The 27,224-nt window shown below is 48.3% G+C and overlaps 1 protein-coding gene across 1 annotated transcript in view; it reads right to left on the bottom strand.

Moving 5' to 3' along the window:
* kat6a (K(lysine) acetyltransferase 6A) overlaps positions 1 to 12,136 on the bottom strand; it is a 31,827-nt gene extending 19,691 nt beyond the window's left edge. The window contains exons 1-3 of the mRNA XM_086207435.1: positions 11,735 to 12,136; positions 9,279 to 10,388; positions 8,818 to 9,206 (exon numbers count right to left, since the gene is read on the bottom strand). Coding sequence (XP_086063561.1) covers positions 8,818 to 9,206; positions 9,279 to 9,612 — 723 coding nt within the window. The 5' untranslated portion in view covers positions 9,613 to 10,388; positions 11,735 to 12,136. The remainder of the gene's footprint in view (positions 1 to 8,817; positions 9,207 to 9,278; positions 10,389 to 11,734) is intronic.
* Between the last annotated feature and the right edge of the window lie 15,088 nt (positions 12,137 to 27,224).

Below are 27,224 nucleotides of genomic sequence, written 5' to 3'. Positions count from 1 at the left end.
CAACTGCTCCTGCACAAGCCCTGCGAGCGTCACCTTTCACCACACACACACACACACACACACACACACACACACACACACACACACACACACACACACACACCACGTATAGAGCGGTGCATTACAGCAGGGCTTCAGTTGCTGGCTGCCATTGTAAATTAATCCCCAACAGATACTAAAAAATGAAAAGCTAATCCGTCCTCCATGACAGGGATATTGGAACAGTGAAACACAATCCTCAAATTCCTCTTGAGAGTTGTTTTTCCTCCCCGTTTCAGCCTTTTCTACCTCAGCCAGCGCTGGCTGCCAGGACTGCTCACACACACCACGCCGCTGCTCTAGAAATTTCTCACATCGACTGGCTGGCTGAGTTAAGTGTCATGGCTGGTATTTGACTTGAAATGTCTATTATAAGCCCCATGTGTTCACGTTTGGCGTGTGCTCTTATTTCCTTTTCCAACCTGCGATGGATTCAGGAACAAAACGTTCCCCTTAGCCAAAAAGACACACCTCGCTGCAACTGTTAGCCGCTCGCTGAGTTCAAACACCTCCTCCAAGTCCATGCAGACACGTATGACTTACAACTTCCAGCTTCTAAACATATATGCCCACTGCTGCCCTGTATGCCAGTTGATGGTTCAAATTCCAACGTGAGGCAACAAATCACACTGTCAGAGACCTTGTATGAGGAGATAATAGATAACAGCGGCAGCCTGGCTTTCACTTCATTCAATTGGCCGCTGTTATCCAAAGACAGAGGACAGTCGAGTGAGACAGGAAGGACAAAACAAAAGGAGGGAGGAGGAAAGGAGAAAGAAATGGAGGAGAAATGATACAAAGCAAAGAGAGAACAGCAAACGAGGGTAAAGTGTTGCTGTTGTCCTTGTCTCGTCTCAAGTCAAGGATCTCATTAAAATGGGAACCAAATCTCGGCGCCCCCACCCCCCTCCAGCACACTTCCCTTATGGTCGTCTGCACCCTGAACACAACTCATTGATCACCGTTACAGGACATGCTGTGAGAGTGGAGGCAACAAACACAATCTCTCTCTCTCACACACACACACACACACACACACACACACTATAACAGTCATTAGATGCACTAAACCTAACAAGATTCACCTCAGCATGCCATCATACTCTTTTGTGAATACACCTGCACAGCAGCGAGCAGCAGCAACAACACTTCAGAGTACGCCTGAAATACATGTTCCCTCCTTCAGCCTGGGGAAGACCCCCGATCTGCCAACCTGGCCAACCTTAGCCAAGCACCCAAAAATAAAAATATCAAGGTTTGCCAGAGTGCACAGAGCTAAATAACCGTATTAAAAGGAGCCGGCTGGCTGAGCTCCAGCATCACTTGCACAGCTGCTCAGCACATTGGCTCCATTTGCAGGGTGGCGAGGTTATCCATACGCAAGGCCTCACACAGCTACACCTCCCGTGCCAAATGCCATTCATGTCAGAGTCACTAGTGAGCTGGAGGTAACTGCTCCCTCTGGGCACTGGCTCGACTGCTAATGCTGTTTCTATAGACTCCAGGCAGCTGCTGCTGGTCCTGAGTCTGCTCCGCTGCCAGCAGGGCCAAACAGGACTGACCCACCTGGAGACAAACACCAGAGCTGCACACCCAAAGATCAGCAGCCCGTCGTCCCTGGATGAGGCTTCATCAGCTCCCGGACATTATGATCAGAAGCTTGTGATCAAAAGTACACAAAAACACCAGTGCAGAGTTTAAGTGCCATTTTCTATGAGAGATATTATTCTGAATGCAATCTGTTGACAGTGAGGTCAACGTTAGGCTAGCAGGCAGAGCTCGGAGCCCAGAACCAGGCTGCAGCCCCTCCGCTCCCTCACTGGCTGCTGCGTTCCACTGCTTTTGTCCGACAAGTGAAAGATAGACAATTGAATACACAGCCACTCGTTTTCAGTTCCAATTTATTAGTTCCTCTTTCCAGGAGGACAGCTTTATTCTTCTAGAGTTGCTTAAGTAAAAAAGATCCACTAATTTAGTGCAATTGTGATATTTTCTGTAATTATGAAAACAAAAGTTTCTACTGAAGAAAAGCTGATTTTTTAAAAATATTCTGTCAAGTTTGGTTCTTAGACAGAAAATTGGGATCTGCAAAACAACAACAAAATTAGACAGCAAAATCAGCAAAGGGAAAAGTAATGGGTGCTTCTCTCGTTGTGGTCCTGCGACGCATCAGTAAACTGAGCGAATGTTTTGTTCTGCTGAAGGAGGAGTCTTAATTCTTGCTAGTGCTGTACGTCGCTTTGGACAAAAGCGTCTGCTAAATGAAATTGTAGAATTGTAGAATTGTAGGATGAACACGAGCAGAGCCTTTCTGAGCCGACCGCCAAGGCACCAAAACCACTTTGAAAGCACTGAAGGCCATTCAAACATCATTTGAACTCAAATTTTTAGAAGAAGTCAGCCAGAAGTTCAGCACCGTGAACTACGAGCAGCAGAGCAAAACCTGCATGTGCTCATGCAATCACTTCCAACCCCACCTTCCCTCAGAGGACTCAGAGATTTTCAAAGCCTCCACCTCCAATTTTCTGACCTGTAACAGCACAAATCTGAAAGGCGGATAGCGCAACATGGAACAGTACCTGCCAAATCCACCTGCTTGATCACAGCAACAAATCCTAATACTTAACATATCATTATTTCGAACACAAGCACTCATTAAAATGGCTCATTGATACTGGACGCATCATGCCTGCTTTGCTCCTCGTCAGACTCCTTCTAAGTGCTTCCAAACAGCTGAACTGGCCACTCCCCTGGCTGCCCAGAGGGCCATCCTTCCATCGTCTTGGCTCACAGCGCACTAAACGTGCTCCAGCCTGGCTACCAAACCACCCAGCTGGAAAGCAAAGGAGGAACTCTGGGCTTGTAGCATGAGGGAATATGAGAGAATCATTAATAAAAAGAACATGACACCATAATATTTGGATCTAGAGTCCTGTGTTTCCCTGGTGTTTGGAGGCCAAAATTGCAATATGAAGACAATAGTTATTTTCATAAGCAAGCGGGGCTTCAATTATTGATGTTTTCATAAGTTACAGATTAGCCAACACAATTCCTCTGACTGATTTTTACTATAAAATGTGAAATTGAAAATACAAGTCATTTTCCACAAGAGACTGTCGAGCATCTCCGCTCCAAACAGAGAAATCTAAGAAATCAGATCATTTTCTGTCCGTCAACTGACCAAGTGACGAATGGCTGCAGCGCTGCTGTGTTTCCTGCGCCTGAACCCAACCGTTTCTCTGCGGGTGTGTGCTGTGTTATACCGCCAGAGCAGAGAGGAGCAGCTTTTTAACTTAAGACTCTAATGTCGGGTCGAGTGAGGCCAGTACTCTGACAAAATGGAAACAATAGATGCGGGTCGACCAAATGGAGGCAGAAATGAAAGTTGCATCCCCTCCTTGAAAAGTGGATTGGTCCAAAATATCTGATACAACGGAGAGAGGTAATTTCTTGGCACCCTACTAAGACATCTTCCCAGCATTCCTGTGGTGCTGTGCTGCAAACATAGAATCTTTCCACCCGTCCAGCAAACACACCAAGCACTCTCCAGCGCCTATATAACACGCCGCAGCGACGGAGCTCATGAGCGGGAGAGAGAGAACCACAAGACACAGCCAAGACACATAATCAATGTCTAGGGAGGCATTTTGTTTTCACCGTCCCCCGAATGACAGGACGTGATGTCTTCACCTGAAGCAGAAACAAGCAGAGGTGAACCGTGTGAGATGTTTAAGTGATTGAAGGCAGCAAAAAGGAATGAACTAAGCTGGATAAATGTGTCAATTATGCTTCCTAATAATCAACGTGTCGTGTAGTGGTACCACCACCAGCTCAGCCAAAGGACTGTTAGCTGCGGCGTGGCAGCAAACGCTGACGCCATTAAATGGTCAGTGGGAGGTTTTGGAGGGAAATCACAGCGTGTGTATGTGTGTGTACGTTGTTCACAAGTGGCGTTTTTCACACGTCCTCACCGTGACACTGCACGTCAGCATCGAGAACTCTGGTTCACCCCACTCCAGCTGTTGAGGAGAGGGCAATCGCAGGGCAGGGAGATTGCTCTTCCCTATTATGACGGGATGAACATCACACACACACACACACACACACACACACACACAACTATGTGACCACACTTATATACACACAAAGGCTCAGCGTCAAGCCCATCCCACCTAATGGCCAAAGCCTCATACTGCTAACGGGTGCTCAGGGAGGCAATGAGGTTTGCCATCTATATATCCATGACCCCTGGATGACTTCGATCCTCATTCACCTCCCCCTTCATGACCTGGCAATGGCACCCTATTAGGGAGGAGGGGGGGAGACCGAGAGACAGAAATAGGGTCTGGGATCCTGTTTGAATGCTGCGCTCTGACACAAACATCAGGGAGTTGAGTACACAAATCTCCCAACAAATGGGGTCAAAGCCGGTGCTCAGCCATTTGTTTTGGTTTTCCTCCCCCTTCACTCACCCTCTCTCCCCTTCTCCTTGGGAAATCATAACTGCTAGCAATCATGCAGGGCAATAAGGCAATGATGCACCAGTGAAAGAGCAGGGTGAGTGCGGGGAGCCAGAATGCAACATCAACCTGTGTTTTTGTGGATTCACAGATTGCAGGCAAAGACAAACATCGCGAACACACACATTCACACGCAGCGGTGAGGGGAAAGCAAGGCAACATCCTAAGACAACGCGGGTGACGCCGTTAGGGGGGCTGTCGTGAACGGCATGTTCGAACACCAGCCTCCTCACGGCTTCACTGGCAGGTACAAACACGGCCTCGTCTGACAATGAGGCGCTCAGTCACTTCCCAAACCTCTTAAGAGGACCTACTGGATTATTCCTTATTTCCTGTCAAACGTATATACATACGTTACAATTGGGGACCAATCATCATTTCTGAATATTCTAAAATTCATCAAATGTCCAAAATAAAAACAAAAACTTGGAGAATTATGTGACTATTCATACTACGTGGTACTGGACTAGGACTGGTGTCCCCGTCAGCAGCTGCAGGGCCCCCAGTCTCCTCTACACCACCCATCACACTCAGGTTAGCAGATATTTACTACCATCTTTCAGGTGTGTGGGGTCACTGTCCACTTCTATTCGTAGACAGATTGCGTCCCTGCGTCCACATGGCCTGTTTTTCTCGCGCTGAAAAGTGCCAGGTGGACGCAACACCTCTGGGATGAAAACACCTTTACAGCGCTGCACATGCACATCGTAGCGATAGTGATGTCACGGTACCAGAGGCCCGGAGGTTGGTCCAATACCACTGAACGCACACCACCCTTGATACCACTTCACTTTCAGCAGTTTGCAAGTAAAACACTGGGACTTGGCTGAGTGAGGAGTTTTAGCACTTGTTTACCAACATTTTGCCGAAACTGTGCCCATAGAGTCGGTGTGGGCTACAGACATACACACGTCTCCATGTGTTACTACCTCCACACGCATGCCTGTTGCTGTGGTCCTGGAGGTTGTCGCATCAAAGAACAACAACGCCACGTTCTCAGAAATCTGGCATCAACTTGGTAGTGAAGTACTGGTTTTGGTGACTGGTGCTTGGTGGTTTTAGAAGGCGTTATGATGTCATAACAACATCTTTAAAATAAATGTATGACAGACCAGTCAAACCCCTTTTCCATTTGCATTCATGGAGGAGTTTAAAAGCGGCGATGTCCTGCCGTCTTGGCTCTGTCGGACAACTGGAACGTGACAATGGAGTTTGTGCATGTTAGGATCAGAGGGACACATCACTATGGAGCAGAGGCACAAAACTTCCTCACCATTAACACTCACTGGCCATCTGCACCCACAAACTGGTTTCAGACATATTGTATACAGTTCAGGATAAACACACACAGCAAGAACATGTTCTCCTCCAGTGTGATGTTACCATGGTAACAAGTCCCAATCCAAAGAAGAGACATTATCACCCTTCTGAAAAGTTCAGAGATTTCGCCTGCACCTCAAATAAAGCCAGTTTGCAAACCTTTGAAAAGCAATGCCAATTAAATATGTCTTGGTACCTTGTGGGCTATTTTTCTATGAGGATTTGAAAATGTTGCCAGGGGCATAAAGCCATGAATTATTTTGATCCTGACAAATCAAGACTCATAGACGCCAGTGTTGACTCAAAAAGGTTTGGATCTGTTCGGGACTTAAAAAGCAGAAGCCAAATCAAATGGTGCTCACCTGCAGTGAGGGACAGTGGCTGCAGCAGCTAATGAAGCGCTGAACTGAGGGGCTGCACCACGGACCAGTGTACTATGACTGAGGATTTTACCCCCAACGGGGAGAGCTACTGTAGTAATTTCCCACAGTAAAAATACAGAGCAAGAAATGAGCATAATGTTCCCTTTAATTCACAGGGTGGAGACTAATATCACTGCTTCAACCAGGGAACATTTTCAGAGGATTTGCTGGTGCTAAAATTCACTTACTGCAAGTATTTAGTTTTAATTCACAGGATCCAATAATGTGCTGGGGTGTAAATATGAGATTAGGGCTAATTCACTGATGAAGAAGTGTGATTTACTATGTTTGAGTTTTCACTTGTGTGGGGCAGTGGGGCAGAGCAGGCGGATCAGCAGCTGACTCAGAGGAGGAGGTGGGTCCCTCGTCGTCTTAAGAGGTGGACCATCTGCAGCCAAGCAGGTCACTGTGTTAGGCAGACCCCATGTGACTCCAGCCTGCTCTCTAGGCTAATCCTAGTGTGTGTGTGTGTGTGTGTGTGTGTGTTTCTGTGCCTGCACAGACACGTACACACCCACACAGGGGCCAGATAACGACAGGATCCAGTCAAAACAGTAGTTAGGACTCTTCTATTGTCCTACCGTTCCACCGTCTAACCTGGCAAGCAGATGACCGTATGATAGGCTCGCAGACGGCGTGTGTAGATGAATGAGTTTGTTTACATGCCAGCTCTTCAAATGTGAGTTAACGTGCTCCTGAACTGTGGAAGTAGATGCTTCATGATTTGAGGGTTGATGTATTTGCAATCTGACATCAGAATGCACTCAATTTGTCGCTCCTTTCTTCCCGTATCTGTGTGCGTACACGTCCCTGGCCCTCAGAAGCAGAGGTTAGCAGCCGGCTGCTCTGTCTGATCAGGTTACAAAAGTGGGTGTGTTCCCTCTCTCCTCTGTCGCCTGCATGTCTGCCTCTCCCTCTCTCTCCAACTCACTCTGTCTCTCTGGCTTTCCTCTCACACTATGGTTTGCCTCTCCTCCCCTTCTGAGGCTTATATCACTCAGGCCTATTCTTCTTCTGGCACCACTACACACCGTCTCTCTCTTGCTTGACTGTGTTCTTCCAGCTCTCTTCCTTCCGTTCTTTCTCCTTTTCTTATTCTTCCACCCATCTCCAGACAGGGAGCAGCCCACAGCTGGTCCACAATCCCTGCAGGAGCCTGGCAGCCATGTGACTCCCACCCTCTTGACCTACTCCTCCACCACCACCACCTCTGTTAAAAACTGGCCCATAATTCCACCCAGCAGCAGCAGCATCACGCTGGACCATGAGACCCTTACTGGGGGTACATGCACTCCCTGGGCTGATACATCGCTGACCGGGAGCCCCTCAGACATGCATTCGCTGGCTGGGAGGATGGCGCTGGGTCCTGCGACACAGACTTGCTCACATCTGCCTGGTCTTACCAGCCCTACTCAGACACTTCTAAATTAACTTTGCAATGTTTCATCTGGAAAACCACAAAACCATATGCTTGAATGAAACTAAGGATGTCACAGAACCAGAAATCTGGTAGTTAATTTGGGGCCACCCACCTTCACTTTACACAGCAACTTAGCCTTGAGGGAGCTTCAGCGTTTACTCATGGTGAGTCTCAAGTGAACACCGTCAGGTCCGTGTGGTAGCATCACTTCTTGATGTGTGGTTGTTTTATTTCAGACCACAGCGGCACTGCACACCAGCTTCAGAAGTGCTCACCGTCTCAAACACACTTCCAACCACACACTCTCCACACTGGTGGAGCCGCCCTGCTGTCTCCAGTGTTGAGGTTTTCCTTCCCCAGTTGAAACAAGCAGACCTGTTGCTGCACCTGACATTACTGCAACCACCCTGCAGGCTGTTGTTCAGAGTGTCCAGTACCTCCAATGAAGACCGTACCCTTGTCAGAAGCTTGGCATTCGAAGTTCTGGTAACCACTCTGAGGAACACTCACAACTGAGAACACACATTTTTCAGACCTTCATACATGCAGACTTACAGCTTTAAGCTGAGCAATCTGAAGGCACGAGAGAAACCACAGTGTCAATATCTTTGTTTACCACAAGATCCATCTAGACAGCATACGATATGCAACAGCCTGACAGCAGAATATGTGTTGAAAGAATTGCCCGTTTTTTTTTCCCTCCTACTTCCACGAATGATATTTACTTTCTTTCCGTTTCTCAAAATGTATTATGAGGGAAACACACGAGCATCCTTGATTTCTAGTGTCACCACTGGCTCACCAGTTTTGTGTTTCAGTAGGACATCTGTGACTTCATCAGAGATTTATGACGCCAAGTGACCACAACAATTCACACCTGTTTGATGTAAATGTAGTCGCAGTTAAAGTATTATGTTTTGCAATGCTTTGTTTTGTAAAAATCATCTCTGATACAGCTCAACATCAAGACTCGGTTGTGTTTCTTAAAAAAAACAACGAGAAAAGCTGACTGCTTATTACGGACCGTGTGATTTGAATGCACACAGGTTCACACCTGTCCGTGGAGTGTGTCGTGTGACGTGAGCTTCAATCTTACCTTGTCTTTCTCGTGAGGCAGCAGGCAGACGGGTGGCAGTGATTCCAAGGACACCGTCCCAGTCCCGTCGTCCTGGGAGCTGCTGCGGCTGATGAGCTGAAACAGCGGACCCTGCTTTGCCACACGTCCATGGGCCACAGCCCTCTTCAGGGCGACCCTTAGCTGCTGGTGGAAGAGGCCGGGCCCCATGGAGCCACTGCCCGATAAGTAGGCTGCAACATCCGCCTGGCACTTGAGAAAGCGCTCAATGTTTTTCAAGCCGGAGCCGCCGGGCTCATGGAGACCCTCCAGTGCCCGCTTGATCAACTTGTTCCAGTCGAGTCCCGGTTTCTTCCCCGAATGGGTTTGAGAGGTACCGCCGCCACTGCTGCTACCAACTGCCCCACCTCCTCCACTACCACCACCACCACCACCACCACCACCACCACCACCACCTCCTCCTCCTCCTCCTCCTCCTCCACCGCCTCCTCCTCCTACTCCGCCTCCGCCTCCTCCTCCTCCCCCTCCCCCTCCTCCTCCTCCTGAGCTGCCGCTACCTTTAGGCTTGGTCACAGCCAAGCGCCCAGGGTTATCAGGGTCCTTGTAAGAGTTGAGACCTTTGTTGGTGACCTTGAGGATGGTACCATCCTTGACACTAAGCTCTAACTGCTCCAGAACCGTCTTGCGGTCCAGACCATGGGACATGGAGACTGCATTGCAAATGCGCTCCTCGGATGGCCGTTGCTTCTGCTTCTTCACCTTCTTGATGGCTTCTAGGATCCACTGGGTGTACATAGGGTTGGCCAACTTCACCATGGCTGCGGTCTGGCAGGGTGTGGGGGCCAGTGGGCCTTACCACAATGACCACAAACAAAAATAGGAACTGTAGGCCAAGGAAAAACACCTGGCCTGCGCCGTAGCGCCGCCGCCTCCTCTTTCTTTTATCCCTCTGTCTGCTTACTATCCCTTGTCCTGGGGCCGCACAGAGAGTCCCTCTGAAGCTGAGTATGAACAGCACGGTAGTGAGCAGCTGACCATAGCACAACCCCCCGATCCACCCCTCTACTCAGTAAAATCTAGTCCTCCCACTCCCAGCCAGGTGAAGGTGCCTGGTGGAAAGCAGGGGGGAATGCAGGAAGTAGCAGGCTATTAGCCACTAAAAGTCCTGTAATATACAAAGTAGAAGTTTCGGATGTTACGGGCTTTCACTAAGGTATAAGGTGCTTCCCACTTTGCTTGTCAGAAACAAAAACAACAACACTAAAACCAGTCCATTTCCTGTGACTGACAAACGAGCCAACTCATGAAGGGAGAAGAGAAAAATGACAATGTTCTCCAAGGCAGGAGTTTAGTGTTTCAATGATAGAGGTCCTGATAATGCAGTAAATGTTCTCTGTAGAGTACAGCATTCCACAAAAAGAGGATTTTTCTCTGCATCCACGTTCCCTGGTCGTCACTTATCCTCTCTCACTGCCCGTTGCACTTGAAGCAGTCTGGGTTCCTCAGCTCGGGGACGGAACAGATATCTCACCCCAGGGAGCAGCCACGGCTGATCACCTTCGTGCCCATTACACTTTGGCAGCAGAAACACCCTGCAGGAGTCAAAGGAAGCAGCACAAAGAGACCCAGAGATTAGTGAAAAACAGCAGAAATCAACAACACAAATCTTGATCCGTAGGCAACAACCTAACAAAGAGAATCAGGACTTCACATCGTAGATCTGAAAAGTGAGACAAACCACTGAGGAGAGGACGGGGAGTTACGGAGGGCCTCTGACAGCAATACTACAAACGTTTGCACCACGAAAACAATGAAAATGAGAAAAAGACGTCTTAGCAACAACGAACTATTACATCTACATACACTTGTTCTTATTTTATCATACAAGTCTGAAATTAAGAGACAGCAATACGCGAATCAAACAAAAACAACTACAAATCCCAAGAGCAACCAAAAACGAGGCGGGAATGTCGTACTAACGTGTTAACTCTGCAGTTTAAAGGGAAGTAAACAACAACAACTTCAAAGGGAGTCTAGGAAGTTGACTACAGGGCTAGTAGGGTTGCTAACGTAAACACGATGTAGTCAAAACACAGACTGTTAGCAAACATTAGCAGATAGGCTAGCCAAAAATCAAAGCCAAGTCAACTGCTTCAACGCCAGCCTGTTTCCTGTGGCGTTGTTGACGCTCATTGATACATTAAGCAGCTCAGTATCTGACAACAAGCCTTCCCGCTAACTCCTGTTGTTTAGCGAGCTAGCGTTAACGGCTAGCCATCGAGCTAACGTTGCGATTTTGTTACTAACGTTACCCGCTAACCCAAAACATAAACAGCGTGAGACGGCCGGTTAGCCACATCTCCAGCCCCCGAAGGCGACATTTCCTGCTCCAAATACATTCCAACCAACACTGGCCACTACACCACAGCAATCACTACCAGAAATCTCATTTTGAATGTCATTCACATATTAACGTGAGATCGCGGCCTTGTAAAAGGCACAATGCAACTTGCAGACGGCCATCTCGGCTAACGGGCAAGTGCAGAAATTAAGGTATCAGAGCCACAGATCCTGCAGTATTCCACGGCTGCGGCCTCCTCCCCAGCCCTCGGTGTGGTGCGGACCCGCTGCCTGCTCTCTATAAGCGGTCTCCACCTTGCTGACTTCCTCCCAACACAACCGCCCTCCCACGTAACGCTACAGCCTGCGGTGCGGTGAAGACAAGGCCGCTGGAGCGGAGTAGCTAGGCCTCCGCTCCCCTCTCCATATCCCCCACCCTCCTCCGCGATCACCATCCCTCCGTACCTCTCGCTCCCTCTACCTCTCGAGGTTCCCCTGAAAGCCCGAGCTGGTCCGGTTCTGGTTTCCGAGGCAAGCTCGGGTAAAGCGAGTCGGGTCAAAAATCCCACCCCGCTACCCGGCTCCCGTTGCTACTCACCGGGATTTCGTGTCGAGCCGCTGAGCGGAAGGTGCCAAAACCGTGCGAAACGGAGACAACAACAAGCCTAAAAATGCAGCCAGAGACCAGAGGCTCTAGAGCCGCCGCCATCTTTGAGTGAAACAGGAGCACGGCGGTGGGGGAGGGGGGAACACCGAACCGTCAGGCAGGGCCAAGGGACCGTCTGCGTGGTGCGAGGCGAAGATCCCGGGGAAAAATTAACTGCAAGGCAATGGGGGCGGCGGCGTGCTGTTGCTATGAGAGGGGTGTGGATATGGCTTGGGCACATGAAATGGAAGAAAGGGACAGATGGTGGTGGTGTCGGAGGAGGAGGAGGAGGAGAAAAAAAATAAAAAGAGAGCAGAGGTGTTCTCACATTCTCTGCTGTACTACAGCCACATAGGAGAGGATTCAAGGGAACGTCTGCATTTTGCTCAGCAGTTGTAGGGAAAAAAAATCAAAGCCAATGAGCGTGGCTTAACGTTAGAGGGTATTTAAAGATCAAAGTGAGTCCTCCCTCCTCGCTGCAGTCTATTGTAGCAGCTGTGTGTTTTTATAAGATGAGGATGGGAAGGTAGCCTCTCACGTCCAGCCCTCACACATGATCACATGTGCAGCTATGTGGAGTTCTACAGTACATGATAAAGCGTGTTATTATCCGCCTGCCTATGCAGCACAGCTACTGATGCAGTGCTCATCAGACTGTGAAACAGAGCATTATCTTCTCACAAAAGAAAATGATTATGTAAACGGGCTGCAGTCGATCCACTTTGTTACATTTCAGTAAATGACAGCTGAGTCTAACACCTTATAATTTATGTCTGGAGAGACGGGGGCTCTCCACCGCGCCGAGCCCAACATGAATTACAGCATCTGGTGACAGATGGAGGCAACATAATGTAAAGATATCACTCATTTCATTTGGCAATGTGCACAATTTAAATGTAATTTGTACTGAATATGCAAAGTTATGACTATGTCAGGTTTAATTTATTGGAGAAAAACAGCACTGGCATCTCCAAACACAGAGCTGGATACGGAAGATTGATCAATTATCATATATTGGGCCGTAATCGGAAAGTTTTGACAACCTTGTTCTGTGTTTGTTGTGTTTTGTTTTTTTTTTTCCTGAAGGGAAACAATCAATAGAGGCTAAACAGATTCTTCTGCTTCAATTTCCTGATCATAGCAACAAGAGGCCCTTGTGTTGCAAATCTGGCAACAATCTTCCTTTTCTATTACAGGCTAATGCTGAGAGGTCCCTAGGTGGAAATTAAATCATCTGCAGCTTTGTGTAAATGATGTGTACAGCAGTCCTCAGAGATGGATTACAGCGTGTCTTATAGGGAGCAATTAGACCGGAGGTTTTCCCATGTTGGAGGTGTCTTGTGAGAGGGTGAACCGCTGCCAGCTCACTGGTGATCAAATAAAACTGGTAAGGTCACACTTTAATCTCTGTTTATCTTGCTCTTCTTCAGGGACGTATAAATCGCACTGCAATGACAGGGCACTAATTATAATTAACTATAGTGTTATTACCAAGATAAATAGTGTGAAGCATTAAAGCCAGAATGGCTATAAACACACACACCTCCCAAGGACTCACATCTTACATGAGTGTGTACAGTAGGCCAGCCAACAGATGGACAATACTCAGGAGAAGCCATCTATCGTTCACAGCCATGAATAAATAATGACACACACACACACACACACACACACACACACATGCATGTGCAGCGATCCTCTGCAGAGTTCATGTCCACCAACACACGCCACAAACAAACCAACCTGAGGAAGAGCACAGTCCTCCTGCGGGATGGACGCATGAATCGGATTAGAATCATTTCCTGGCAGGTGGATGAGGTCGCAGCGTTTCAGGAGAGAGGATTTATCCAGCAAATACTTCAGAAATGTTGATAAGAGTATGTCAACCCATGTGAGACGTTACTAGAAGGTATCATGACAGAGTTCTAAGCACTTATTTGCTGCTAGAGAGAGAGAGCTATTTGTTACAAATGAACAAAATTGGATTGATATAAGATGATATTTTGATGGTTGATTGACACTAGTACTCTACATGATATTTACATTTTGTCCATATGGGATACACGTGTAAACATAATAATTCAAAAAAGGGTTTTTTTTGTCTTAGTTTTGAAAACATTTGGGAATATTGTTGTTTCTTCATCACAGATGACGAGCAAAACTGGGCGGATAGACAGTAAATAATGACCTTTGAACTGATATCAATGTAGCAAGAAATAGGGCGGCCTGGTGGAGCAGTGGTCCTCACCGTGGCCCCCAGCAAGAAGGTTGTGGGTGGAGCAGTGGTCCTCACCGTGGCCCCCCAGCAAGAAGGTTGTGGGTGGAGCCCCGGCTGCAGCACGGGGTCTTTCTGGGTGAGTCTCCATGTTCTCCCTGTTCCTGCTGGGTTCTCTCTGGTACTCCAGCTTCCTCCACAGTCCAAAGCCATCAAGAGGGACCAGGTTAATCCAGACTCTAAATTGACCGTAGGCGTGGCTGGGAGAGCCAATGGTTGTCTGTCTCTATGTGTTGGCCCTGCCATGGACTGGTGACCTGTCCAGGGGGAAGGCTGCTGGGATAGGCTCCACCCCCACCACCCTCAACAGGATAAGAGGGGGAACATGGAGGGATGGAGGGATGGATGGATGGGTGATGGATGGATGGTTGATGGATGGATGGCTGGATGGATGGATTGTTGATGGATGGCTGGATGGATGGTTGATGGCTGGATGGATGGACGGATGGCAGATGGATGGATGGATGGATGGTTGATGGATGGATGGATGGATGGTTGATGGATGGATGGTTGATGGATGGATGGATGGTTGATGGATGGATGGATGGAAGGATGGTTGATGGATGGATGGATGGATGGTTAATGGATGGATGGATGGTTGATGGATGGCTGGATGGATGGATGGTTGATGGATGGATGGATGGTTGATGGATGGATGGTTGATGGATGATGGTTGATGGATGGATGGTTGATGGATGATGGTTGATGGTTGATGGTTGATGGATGATGGTTGATGGATGGATGGATGATGTTTGATGGATGGATGGATGGTTGATGGATGGATGGATGGATGGATGGTTGATGGATGGATGGATGGATGGTTGATGGTTGATGGATGGATGGATGGATGGATGGTTGATGGATGGATGGATGATGGTTGATGGATGGATGGATGGTTGATGGATGGATGGATGGTTGATGGTTGATGGATGGATGGATGGTTGATGGATGATGGATGATGGTTGATGGATGGATGGATGGTTGATGGATGGATGGATGGTTGATGGTTGATGGATGGATGGATGGTTGATGGATGGATGGATGGTTGATGGTTGATGGATGATGGATGATGGATGATGGTTGATGGATGATGGTTGATGGTTGATGGATGGATGGATGGTTGATGGTTGATGGATGGATGGATGGTTGATGGATGGATGGATGGTTGATGGTTGATGGATGATGGATGATGGATGATGGATGATGGTTGATGGATGATGGTTGATGGTTGATGGATGGATGGATGATGGTTGATGGATGGATGGATGGTTGATGGTTGATGGATGGATGGATGGTTGATGGTTGATGGATGGATGGATGGTTGATGGATGATGGATGATCGTTGATGGATGGATGGATGGTTGATGGATGGATGGATGGTTGATGGATGGTTGATGGTTGATGGATGGATGGATGGTTGATGGTTGATGGATGGATGGATGGTTGATGGATGGATGGATATGCTTGTGATGAGTGATGTGTTCAAACTAACAGCTGACACGTCTCTTCTTCAAATCCAGGGTGTTTGGTTGGGTGCGCTGATATTGAAGCGATCAGTAACAAGGCTGATCAGCAATATTTACATGTGTAGAGAAGTTTATATGATATTCACATGTTGTATGAACAGAAACATCTGTGTGAGCGCTGCATGGTTGAAAGCGATGTTTTTCTTCATTAAATCCTAGATTTACTTTCTTCTTTTTCAGCAAAGCAGACAGACACTGATAAACGAACTTCAGTGAGCGCTGGCACATCAATGCTGATATGCTGCCTGTGTTTTTGTTGTCATAATCATCTCGTAACCATTCAGCAGGAAAAATGTACTTTATAACACTTTAACTTTAACACTGTATTTGTAACTTTCGAATGGGAAAGTTTCTGATCACATGAGCATTTGGTTGTAATTTTGCTTGCGGTCCCAAATAGTTGTGGTGGTGTGAGAGCCTGGGCTCGTTTTCTGTCCTGAGCAGAGAAAAGGAGACGAGTAATCCTCAGCTTCCTTTCATCCTCTTAATCCCTCCTTTTTAAAATTTCTATTCTCTGTGCATCCACCTGCTGGGGGCCCACACCAGTGTCCACCTGCCCCCTCCGCAAACGCACGCACGCACGCACGCACACGTGTACCTGCTGCTCCACAGCACCTCCTGCTCTCCGCTGCTCCTCCTGGATCTTGTTCTGCTCCACTTCCTCCAGGCTGGAACGTTTGCTGCCCAAATAAACTCTAACAGCATCTTTTACTCTGAAAAACATTTCCCGCAACAGTTACGACACACGTCTTGTTGGTTTTCTCCTCACTTTATTTGCGTCAGGCTCTGCAGCCTATAAATAGGTTCAGTTTCTCCTCTGAATCATTGTCCAGTCACCCCCCCCCCCCCCCCCCCCCCAGGACAAACTCCAGGTTCAGCGCATGAGGATGTTTACTTGTCAAGTCTCAGGTCAGAAGTCACACATTGCTAATTTAAGATGAGAGCAGCTTCTCTGTCCCGTTGAAGCCGGCTGGAGTGATGAGTTCTGAAGAATTCGACAGTCTCAAAAGGAAGTTTGAAGTGACTCAGCTGGGAGGAAAGACAGGAAACGCATCAGCTGATTCCTTTTACTTCAGCACAGGATAAGAACTTATAAAAGTAGCGTGCGGCTGCATCAGCAGCCGTCAATCTGTGCCACCAGCCGTGCAGATTTCAGAGTTCCTGTTTTTTTGGGTGACGACTGGAGTGTTGCGCTCTGATAGCGGGCCAGCGTCCACGGCTGCTTCTTCTTCTTTCTTTTTTGTCCGTGTGAAACTAGCAAACTTCCTGCTGAGGCTGGCTCACAGCCAAGTCTCCAAGCCCAATCCAACCAACCCCTCCTATCTTGAAAAGAGCTGAAACATACAACGGAAATTTCCAAACCCTGTCCGCCCAAGAGAGTGCCCCCACCCGTCCAGTAACCCTCTAAAACCACCACCCAAACCCCTCCTCCTGCGCTGCCGGTGCCTCCTCCCCTGCCTTGACTCCACTGGGACTGAGAGCAGCTGGAAGGTGAAGTGCAGCTTGTTGGCGCTGAGCGAAAAGTCAAGCCAGACACCTCTTGGGTTCCCTCCTCCCGTCTGAAAACACCACCTCCTTCACTCCAGCCCAGGAGTGCGTCAGAGTGCCACAGAGTGCACTTGTGCGGCAGCGCTGAGGCAGAGCGGGAAACACGGAGATGCACTTGGAGCCTGCAGCAGAGGCCCGGGACGGCGCAGCTGGACGCCGCTCACAGCCTCCCCTCCCTCCTCTGAGGGACAACAAGAGAAGCAGGAGACACACAAAGACACGCGACTGGCAGCAATGACGACGGAAACAGGACACGTCATCAGACCTTTGAGTTCATAGGTCACCTAAAGGAAGGATCAGGACAGCAGCCGTCCCCTCATCAGTGTGTGCATCTGAAACATTCAAGGTTCCATTGTAGTTGCACTGTCCTGCGCAGCGTTGGGAAGTACAAATACATCATGACTCTACTTTAGTAGATTTTTTTCAGGTCTCTATCCACTGTTTTTCTGACCAACTTCTACTTTTACCGCCTACATTTAAAAAGAAACATTTCTAACTTTCTACTCGTCAGATTTAAAAAAAAAAACCCAGCTTGTTAGGGATTAAAAAGACGCGATAAAACAAACAGTCAGGAGGTCTTTATGAGGGTCAGTACCTCGCCGCCACGACACAAGTGAATGTTCTAAACGTTGGTCGCCACGTGCATAAATATATAAAGCGTGTAGGAGAAGACGTCGGCCATATTCACTCATCAAAAAGAGGGCCAGTAAAGGAGACTTGAGAAATATCGTCCAAGAGTAATTTATGATTTTATTATATTAATTTTATTAATGTGTAATAATTTTTACTGGATACATTTAAGTCAATTTGAGAGCAAGTACTTCTTCACTGAGGGCGGCCCGGTGGAGCAGTGGTCCTCACTGTGGCCCCCCAGCAAGAAGGTTGTGGGTGGAGCCCCGGCTGCAGCACGGGGTCTTTCTGGGTGAGTCTCCATGTTCTCCCTGTTCCTGCTGGGTTCTCTCTGGTACTCCAGCTTCCTCCACAGTCCAAAGACATCAAGAGGGACCAGGTTAATCCAGACTCTAAATTGACCGTAGGCGTGGCTGGGAGAGCCAATGGTTGTCTGTCTCTATGTGTTGGCCCTGCCATGGACTGGTGACCTGTCCAGGGGGAAGGCTGCTGGGATAGGCTCCACCCCCACCACCCTCAACAGGAGAAGAAGGAGAAGACGGAGGGATGGATGGAGGGAGGGATGGTTGATAGATGGTTGTTGGATGGAGGGATGGTTGATAGATGGTTGTTGGATGGATGGATGGATGGCTGTTGTTATCTTGTAACTGTGACTTGTCAAAGTCAACAAAAATGTTCACGCCATATCCCATCAACACAAGGACACCTCCAGGTTGAATCTTTATTGTCACATCAAGTTTGGTTGACACTGGTGTTGATGTTTCACCGTGCAGTAAAAAAAAGCTGATCATTTGGCTCAAAATCGTAAATTCGCGCAGTATTTGTACTCACTTACTGCCCAAGTCTTTAGCAGTGGAAATGTTTATAAGAGTAACACGAAGTGATTATTTAATCTGGTGAACCAGGAAGTCTCGTGTTAGTCACCGCTGATGTAATAATGGTCAGCGTGACAGTAGGGAACGCCTCTGTAATTACGTTCGTACGTGAACGTTAATGAATAATACCTTTAAGAACAGACAACCTGTAATTCTACGCGCTGAGTCTTTTATTTGTGGCTCAGCGATTCAAAGACGAAGCCGAGCCCTTTGGTGTGCGGCTCGGTTTGGTGATTGATGACTTGTGGCTCTGACAGATCCTGTCACTGCATTAGCGGTTAGCGCTCACATGGAAAGAGAAAACTGGTGTGTTCTGAAGGGTTCTCCTTCTTCAATGAAAATGTCCTGCACACTCTACAAGAGCCCTCGTTCAGGCGTGTAAAATACTGACATAAAAGATGATAAAATGAGCCCAGGAGGGACGTGGCACTCCTGCGACACACTTCAGAACCGCCTGCCATCCGTCTGAAAGAGGCGGCTCATGAGGGGACCAGAGCCTTGGATCCATGGACTCCAGCTCTTCGCATCTGAAAACTTTGTGATGATTGCTTGCATGTGCTTGCAGCAAAGTTGAGGCAGTTGTGAGTTACATAATTGCCCATCTCGCTTCGCGGTTGCTGAAGGCATAAGTGAGAGTACATGTACAGTTTTCAGTCTATAAGTCATTTGCCTTTAAGTCCCCATGACTGTGAGTGCGAGGAGTGCTTGTGCTCCAGCTGCCTGTGCTGACAGGACAGGAAGACGACCGTGGAGTCGATGGAGGCGCCAGCACAGCCTGAAACGGAGCAGTGCAGCCTGATTAAAGCACTCAGTGCACTGCTCAGCTGCTGTGGTTTTCATTAAAGTGATACTTCACCCAAAAGTGTGTTTTAGTGTTCTTCAGGTACTCACTAATCAGTGTCTTGAGCTCAAAAAGAATTTTTGGTCTGTCCTGCATTACTTCCTCATGACCCCATGAATGCAGAAAGGGCCAATCACGTATATTTAGCTTGAAGCTAACGACAGCTAAACTCTCCCAAAATGATGAGTAGTATTTAAAAATCATTCTAATTAGAGCAAAAAACAACAACAACAACAAATCATAACTGTCCAAATTCAGTGCTGCTGCAGTCGAGTGTGTGTTGGTTCATTTGAGTGTGCTAGCTACTGGCGTTACACACGACCACAAATGAGCGCTGAATTGTTTGTTTTTATCGCCAATCAAAGTGTTTGTGGATTACTGAGTCTACAGCCGGATTAAGTAGAGGTGGATTACGCCGGACGATTACCTTGAGAGATCGTGAACAGGTGTTTTTGGACAGTTTTATTCTTGTTAGCGGTCAGCCTCCGTTAGCTTCAAGCTAAGTCTACGTGACTGGCTCCTATCACAAAGGTGTGATGCAGGAGGGGAAAACGTCTTAGTGAGCTCAAGACACTTTTTAAAGAGTACTTGAAAGGCAAATTAAACTCTATGGGTGAAGTATTTGCTAGTAGTTGATTTATGACAAAGCTCGTCTTTTGTTTTTCAAGTAGACCTGCAGTCTGTGAAGGACCAGGAGCGGCGATTAGCCTGGCCAGCATGAGAAACGCCACAAACCCAAACCCCTCCAGTCACTGAACAGCCTTCATAAGAACAATTAGATCCTAAAATTAGAGGTGTAACAAACCTATCGAGCCTGATTCCACTTTTACCCAAACGCATCAGTGCGGACAGAAACCTGGGCTCTCTTCAAACGACGGTCGTCCTAGAAACGGTGCATTTATCCTGATGGATCAACAGCAGGTGAGCTGTTGATCCAGGTGAGCAGAGGGGAAGGAGGGAAAGTCCGAAAGCATCTGAAGGCCACCTTGAGCCCAACGGGTCTGGAGCGTTGCAGAATGGAAGATGGCCTGGGGGGTGGAGGCCGAGCGGCGAGGGACGGGGGGGTCGTTAAAAGGCAGGGACAGTTTGCTCTGGAGGTTTGATTCGTAGAGCTTCAAAGCCTTTTCTTTTCCTCTCGTGAGTGAAAAAGTTCATCGGACTAAAATAAGTAAATAAATAAATAAATCCCACCACAACTGCCTTCTTCGCTTTCACACAACAAACGGCAAGTATACGTCTCACAAAACGCCTTGCTGGGCTGTTTGCGATCCAGACCTCCCACATACAGGCTTCTTCCCAGATCCAAGCCTCAGGGCCTCGGAGACGCAGCAGCTCAGCGGTGTTTGCAGAGCAGGATGCACTACAGACAACAATACAGCCTCTAGGATTCTCTCACACACACATTCCTGTGGGCCTGGTGGTGGGGGGACTTAACCTCTGGCGCTCAACAGGCTTTGTCTCCGTCTCCCCCTGCCATGTCCATGCCTCCCACTGCAACCCCCACCTCTTCTTTAAGCAGGCGCTGACTTACACAACGAGCTTCTCTCTCTACGGAACCTCTGTAATCAATTCCATTACAAGTAGGATTTATGTCAGAAAGGACCTGCTTAATGGGCGACTGAACGCAAATGATCTTCCTTGATTTCATCAATATGAGCCATGCAATATATATTAGGAGCCATTCAGGTTGCAGTCATTTATATTAATGATACCACTTTCAAATTACTGCAGGGTAATGGGGGCAAAACTCTCTGCCTCCACATGAATGATGAGGGCGCCGCCGCCGCCGGCCTAAATTACATTACAGAGTGATCCGTGTTGTTAGGATGTTAACTGTGGTGAATCCGTTATTCACTCAATACATCCTTAATTAAATAATTGGATTCTTGAATGTGTACAGATAAGCATGTTTGCCCCCCCATAACAGGAGGTGTAACAGATGGAGCTCGTTATGTAATCATATTGAAAGAAATTAAAATCACAGATTATCCTGAGAGACGTGCAACAGTGTGACACGCTTCTGCATATCAAAGTGACGGTGATAAATACGCCGACTCCTCTCAGGTGAGAGCGCGCGTGGGAGAGGTGGCAGTGACAGAGGGCAGCTCGCCGCACCGGCGCTGCAGAGGAAAGGTTCAGATCACATCCCTGCCATCCTGGTGTCCATATTTCCTGAGTGGAAACAGGCGAACTGCAGGGATGCAGCGGCGTTCCCACCTGTGGAAAACTGGTGCTCGAGCAGGTGGACTTAACCTGGCTGTGGCCGGCGCTGCGCCCTGGCCCAGGTCTCTCCCAGAGCATCTCCCACTGTGGCCGGGGCCTGGAAGTCATCACAGATAGCAGCAACGCTCAGGCGTTCTGAGGTCATTGATAACAACTCCATTTACTCAACACCTGCTCATTTGTCACGCCGACTCGTGTCGAGCAGAGCCATCAGGTCACTTCCAGCGCCGTTCCAGTCGCGCTGCTACCACGAGCGGCTGTTTATTGGCCTGACATTAGGGCGCTCACTCCTCATCCCAGTGCCCGTAAAGACATGAGAACGTGTGTCAAACTGTTGCTGTACAACACCTTTGCAGAAAGAGCAGCGGCGGCTGACATGAAGCTCCGAGGCTTCCTCACGAGCACAGCAGTATCCGCTGCCTTCAGCCAGATGCTGGCGCAGTTAAAGATAGATCTTCTCTGCAGGGATTTCTCTGCCAACCAGCAACAGTTCCGGCCTTCTCGTTGCCATGGCAGGCCGTCAGCTCTCTGGTTGATGATGAGATCTTCACTCCTGGACGAGCGTCTCAGGCGGTGCAGACGTGTCCAGGAGGCGGGAAGATTTGCTCTTCACTCATTTGGCCACATTTCCTACCTGCTTTTACACAGGATTCCACGAGGGCTGCAGGCTCGAAGCCTTCCACATTTCCCAGCATGCAGTGCAGTCACGCAGGCTCGCAAAGACTTTAATGTTACAAGAGGTGCTTGATAGATGTCAGGAGCCAGGAGCTCCAGCCTGTAAGACTAAACTGAGGGTTCAGAAAAGCTGTAGCGTGTAAGAGCAAGCTGGTGTGTACAGACTCGTGTGTTGACTCATGTTCTTCTTCTCTTTCCTGTCGATCATCAGGTGCATAAAACACAAGAAAAGAAAACAGGAAAGTCCTGTACAGACGACGATACGTGTAAAAGTACTCAGGGAAGATGTGCACTGGAAAAATGCATTATTTGCATTTGGCAACCGAATAATGTCCCAGTACAACCGTCCCATGCTCGACAGCACAGTGACATCATCAGTCCCACCTGAACACTGGAGACGAGCTAAAGTTCATGGCATTTCTTCTCCCTCCTTATTTTCACGTGAGTCTCTTCCCTAAAATATAACAACAGATTCCAGCCGATGCAACCGTGCACGCAGGATAAAGAGCCTGAGACATTCATCATAAAATATCAGGACGACGACAGAGAATTGAGAACTTGGGACACGTCAGTGGGGAAACCCTCCATGCATCTGTTTGAATCCTTCTTGAGTTTTGTTTTTTTTACTGTTAAAAATGGACTTTTTTGCCAAAATGAACATCGCTGAACTCGTGTTTGTCAGAAAGAGCAGGATTTACAACAGAGGAGAGAGAGACAGCGACCAGCTCGATGTTACAAACATTCAATAACTGCAATGCCAACGTCAGCGCGGCAAACATTCCTATTAAGACTTTAATAAACACAATCACAAGCCGCCCACCCCTCAACCACCCATCCATTCACTGTCTAGGGTTCCTGTTACTCTCAGTTCTTCAAAAAGAGGAGAGAAAGAAGACGAAGTGAGAAAAATTAAAAAAGAAACAGCACCCGGTGATGTTTTTTTCCCCAAAGGTCACGGCACCAGTGATTCGGGGTCAACGGGCCGCTGCACCTTAAGATTTTGTCACTGAGGTTCACAAACCTGTCAAGCAAAGTCAAGCTCTCAGAGGCAGAGAGACTCAGTGTCTCCGCTCAGAGGACAAACTGAGTCTCTGTCCTGGTTTCACTCGGCTGAGTGAACGCGTCACGCGTCTGTTGGGAGGAAACGTTCCCTTTTCCACCTGGGAATTTGTTCCAACATTGTGACTTTTGTGTCACCACTTGTTATCATGGAGTCACCAGCTAAGCTAACGAATGACTTTTACAGTAATTGACCCTTGCTAATGAACACGTGCAGCTTTAGCTGCGTCACCGATCATCAACATTTGTTCTGACGTGTAACCTAGAAATGCGACGCTCCCCTACAGCGGGCACATCCTCCTTGCTCACAGGTTCGGTCTCCTGCACTGACCTGCCCATTCCTGAAAGTGCAAAATTCCTGAAAGTGCAAGCCAGCAGAAAAAATCCCAAGAAAATACAAAAGTGTCCTTACACTTTTACCGTCTCAAAGATCAGGGTGTTCATTAATGAGGGCTCGTTTGTTCCTGATTCATCGTCACACTGGCGTCGCTCAGGCACTTCCTGTAACCACGGTCAGTAACTGACCAGCGCTCTTGTTTGTAACTCAATCATTTTAGCATGTTGATGCTTCTGTGCTAGCAACAACCAGCCAGACGCACACGTGTGTGTCTGCTCGCCTCGTCGCTCATTCCTTAGCTTTGGTGCTAACACAAATCACTTGGATGGACTGATTAGGTTTTGGAGGTTGAAGGTCACTGTGACAGTGGAAAATGTGTTTTAGGCTAGAACTCATAAAATCACACGGCATTTTTGACAAAAGTCACAGAAATAATGGTCTGCAGATGATCCAAAAGGTCAAAGGTCACTCCCTCATGTATCTCTAAAGTCTGCACAGGAGGAAATTCCCACCCAAAGACAACAAAGATGGCTGCTTCCTTGTTGTCATAGAACACAAGATGATTTAAAACAAACTGAACTAAACCATCAGCGCGATGGAAACCCATGTGCCCTGTCGACAGGCCACTAGGTGGCGCCTTTTGACAAAATCACTGTTTTAAGGGTTTGAATTAGGCCTGAGAAGCGCGGGTCAGCTGGTACGAGCTGAGGCAAATCGTCTCTCCATCTCCGCTGTGGTGAAGATCAGATTTTATTGCTCAGCACTGCCGGCAGGTTTGATTCTCAGAGTGAAAAGAAAGAAAGAAAAAAAAAGCGTTCAGGTCATTTCTGATCACTTCATTCATGGCTCTTATCCTCCGCCCTCAGTCCAGATGGAGGTTCTGTTCAAAACAGACACTGAAGAAGAAGTGGGACAGGAGATGTTTGCAGTACTGGAGGCCCCTGCAGTGCTGCATCGGTCGAGCGTCACACCAGTCCAGACCTGCCCCGGCGCCGCAGGTGAGCGCAGGTATGTTAGTCAGCACATCACTCGCCTGCTCTCCTTGAAACGAGCTCACTCCAACGTTGAACGGAACTTCTTTCATATTCTGACTGTTAAAGATCCCATCGGATAAAACTTCAGTCGAAGGCTCCGGAACCAAACTGGTTTGCAGGCGGAGAGTTTGACAACAAACTCAGGAGCAGAGAACTCCTCTCGACGTGCGAGCCTGCAGCTCCAGACTTCAAGACCTAAGAATCACATTTTAGAGCAATTACACTTTTTTAGGACCCTGCAGGAAACCTGAGATACAAGAGTTGAGCTGGACAGATGGTTCGTAGCACTGCTGAAAAATTTTAAGAATTTCGTAACCGTAAGTCCTGCCGCCATGATTCTGCTCTTTGATTTATCATCAATAAATCAGCTTGTAAAAGTGACTGATGGGTAAAAGGTGGGAAAATCCCCGGCGGTTGGTTCAGTAAAACACACAGAATGCTAATAACTCATTATTAAAAATCATTGTTTGTGCCACCATGCGTTTTAACAACTGGACGTGTTTGCTTCTGGCCTGGGGGGCACCACTGGAGGGGGGCTTCAGCTTCTGTTTGAAGTTGGACTCTCCTTTTGTGGCTTTCTTTGCTCTAGTTTTTGCTCCAGTATGGAGAAAGAGCAGAGCTGCCTGCTGCCCCACAGCAGCTGGAATGTTACCCCATGGGGCAACTGGCTACTGTCACCCCCCCCCCCCCCGCTAAAAGAGCATCTCCCCACCCACTCAGGTTGCTGACATGCTAACACTGAAGAAAATAATTTCAATAAAATAAAGCTGAATTCCCCTTTGAGCTTCAGTTTTGGCCCACAAAGGAGGAAGCGCTGGCATGGCCCTCAAACCAATGATCCCGCGTCAGGCAACTTCCTGTCTGTGATGAGACGCAACACGCCGTGCAGCAGGTTGCCGAGCCCCAGCTGGGCCGCGCAGACACGCCAGCGCAGCACAAGGGTCTCTCGCCGTCCTCCTGCTGTCCTCATCTCTGTGGGAGAGTCGACGCCTCTGAGCATCGATAACGGAGGTCCGGGGCAGCGGGACAACTCATCCCGCTAATGAACTAATTAACAGACCAAAGTCTGTAAATCTTGAAGTACAAATACGTGACTGAGCGTGCAGAGAAAGTGTTTGTCCACTTAAAAATGGGGTGTAAAATCAGTGAGTGTGACATGTTGCGGCTGAGCTTCCAACCTGTCAATGAGACCAACTCTCTTATGACTCAGGGACATAAAGACGTGATTTAGAGGTCTCTTGATGTGGTTGGTCAGGGGGGGTAAGACAGGGTATCGGCGGCGAGTCCAGCCCCCGCGGTCAATCACATGAAGCTGGAAAAAGAGACGTAGTCCACATTGAGCCCACGTGTGCACCGAGATATTGAGCAGCGGAGCTTCAGTGCAAAGAAATAGACTCCATTTTTGTGAGTCCTCCTCTCCAGCTGTCAGCCCGCTCTCTGTCCCATGGGGGGTTGCCACGGTGACAGGAGGCCACTTGTCTTGGGGGCGTCGTTTTGGTCAAAGGACTCCATTGTTCTTGTGTTAAGCCGTCTTCACTATGCCCGTCTGCCAGGGACAGGGGGCTCCGGCTTCACACCCTCTCACACACACACACACACACACACACACACCATCAGCACCTCCACTAAGACCCACTTGTATAGAGGTGCTGCAGTCTGGCTGAACACAAACACACAATAACCCTGCCTGTTCATGGCGTTTAGAACCAGAGCAGGCAAAGACAAGTCACTGGATGAACACATGATGCCATGAAAAATGAAACATGCTCAGACCATGTCTGCTCAGACAAAAACTCCTTTCACACAAATTCACGCGCATCCACCAAGTCACTTCGTCTCCCGGCAAACGCATCAGCTCTCATGACTTCTTTCTTCGGCTCATTACAGTTGATCAAGACGGCTCGCAGTTCCCCACGGCGGCCAGCAGATGGCACAGCAGCACCACTGCACCGCTACAGCGGTCTGAGGGGCGACAGCAGCCTCCATCCATCTTCCAGAGGGAACAGAGGAGCGAAGCCTTTGGCGCGCACACACACACAGACACACACACACTCACACACAGAGACAGACACGCACACACACAGACACACTCACACACTCTGAGACAGAAACCTCTGGTGTCCTTCAGCCAAGTGACTCTGACTTGAAGTAAAAGGAGGGAGTCAATTACCCCGTGATGGAGAGATTACAGCCATGCATCATTCTGGGAGCCAATTTCCCTCTGTGGACTGAATTTGAAACTCAATTTGTTACCGTTCCTCTCTGACAGATGGATGAAGCCAGTATGGAGGAGCTGATTTGAATCCCAGGTTAGAGGTCAATTTACTTGCAGACATTTGGCTGTGTTCAAAATGTAGATCAGAATGGTAATTTATGTAGCGCTGCATTCGCTCGGAGCCAAAGGCCCTGGTCGATGTGA

The sequence above is a fragment of the Aulostomus chinensis genome, chromosome 6 (assembly GCF_037954235.1).
Source record: "Aulostomus chinensis isolate RoL2024-O1b breed Wild chromosome 6, RoL_Achi_v1.0, whole genome shotgun sequence".
Taxonomy (NCBI): domain Eukaryota; kingdom Metazoa; phylum Chordata; class Actinopteri; order Syngnathiformes; family Aulostomidae; genus Aulostomus; species Aulostomus chinensis.
Note: the sequence above shows the minus strand (reverse complement) of the source record. Positions and strands in the feature narration are given on the sequence as shown.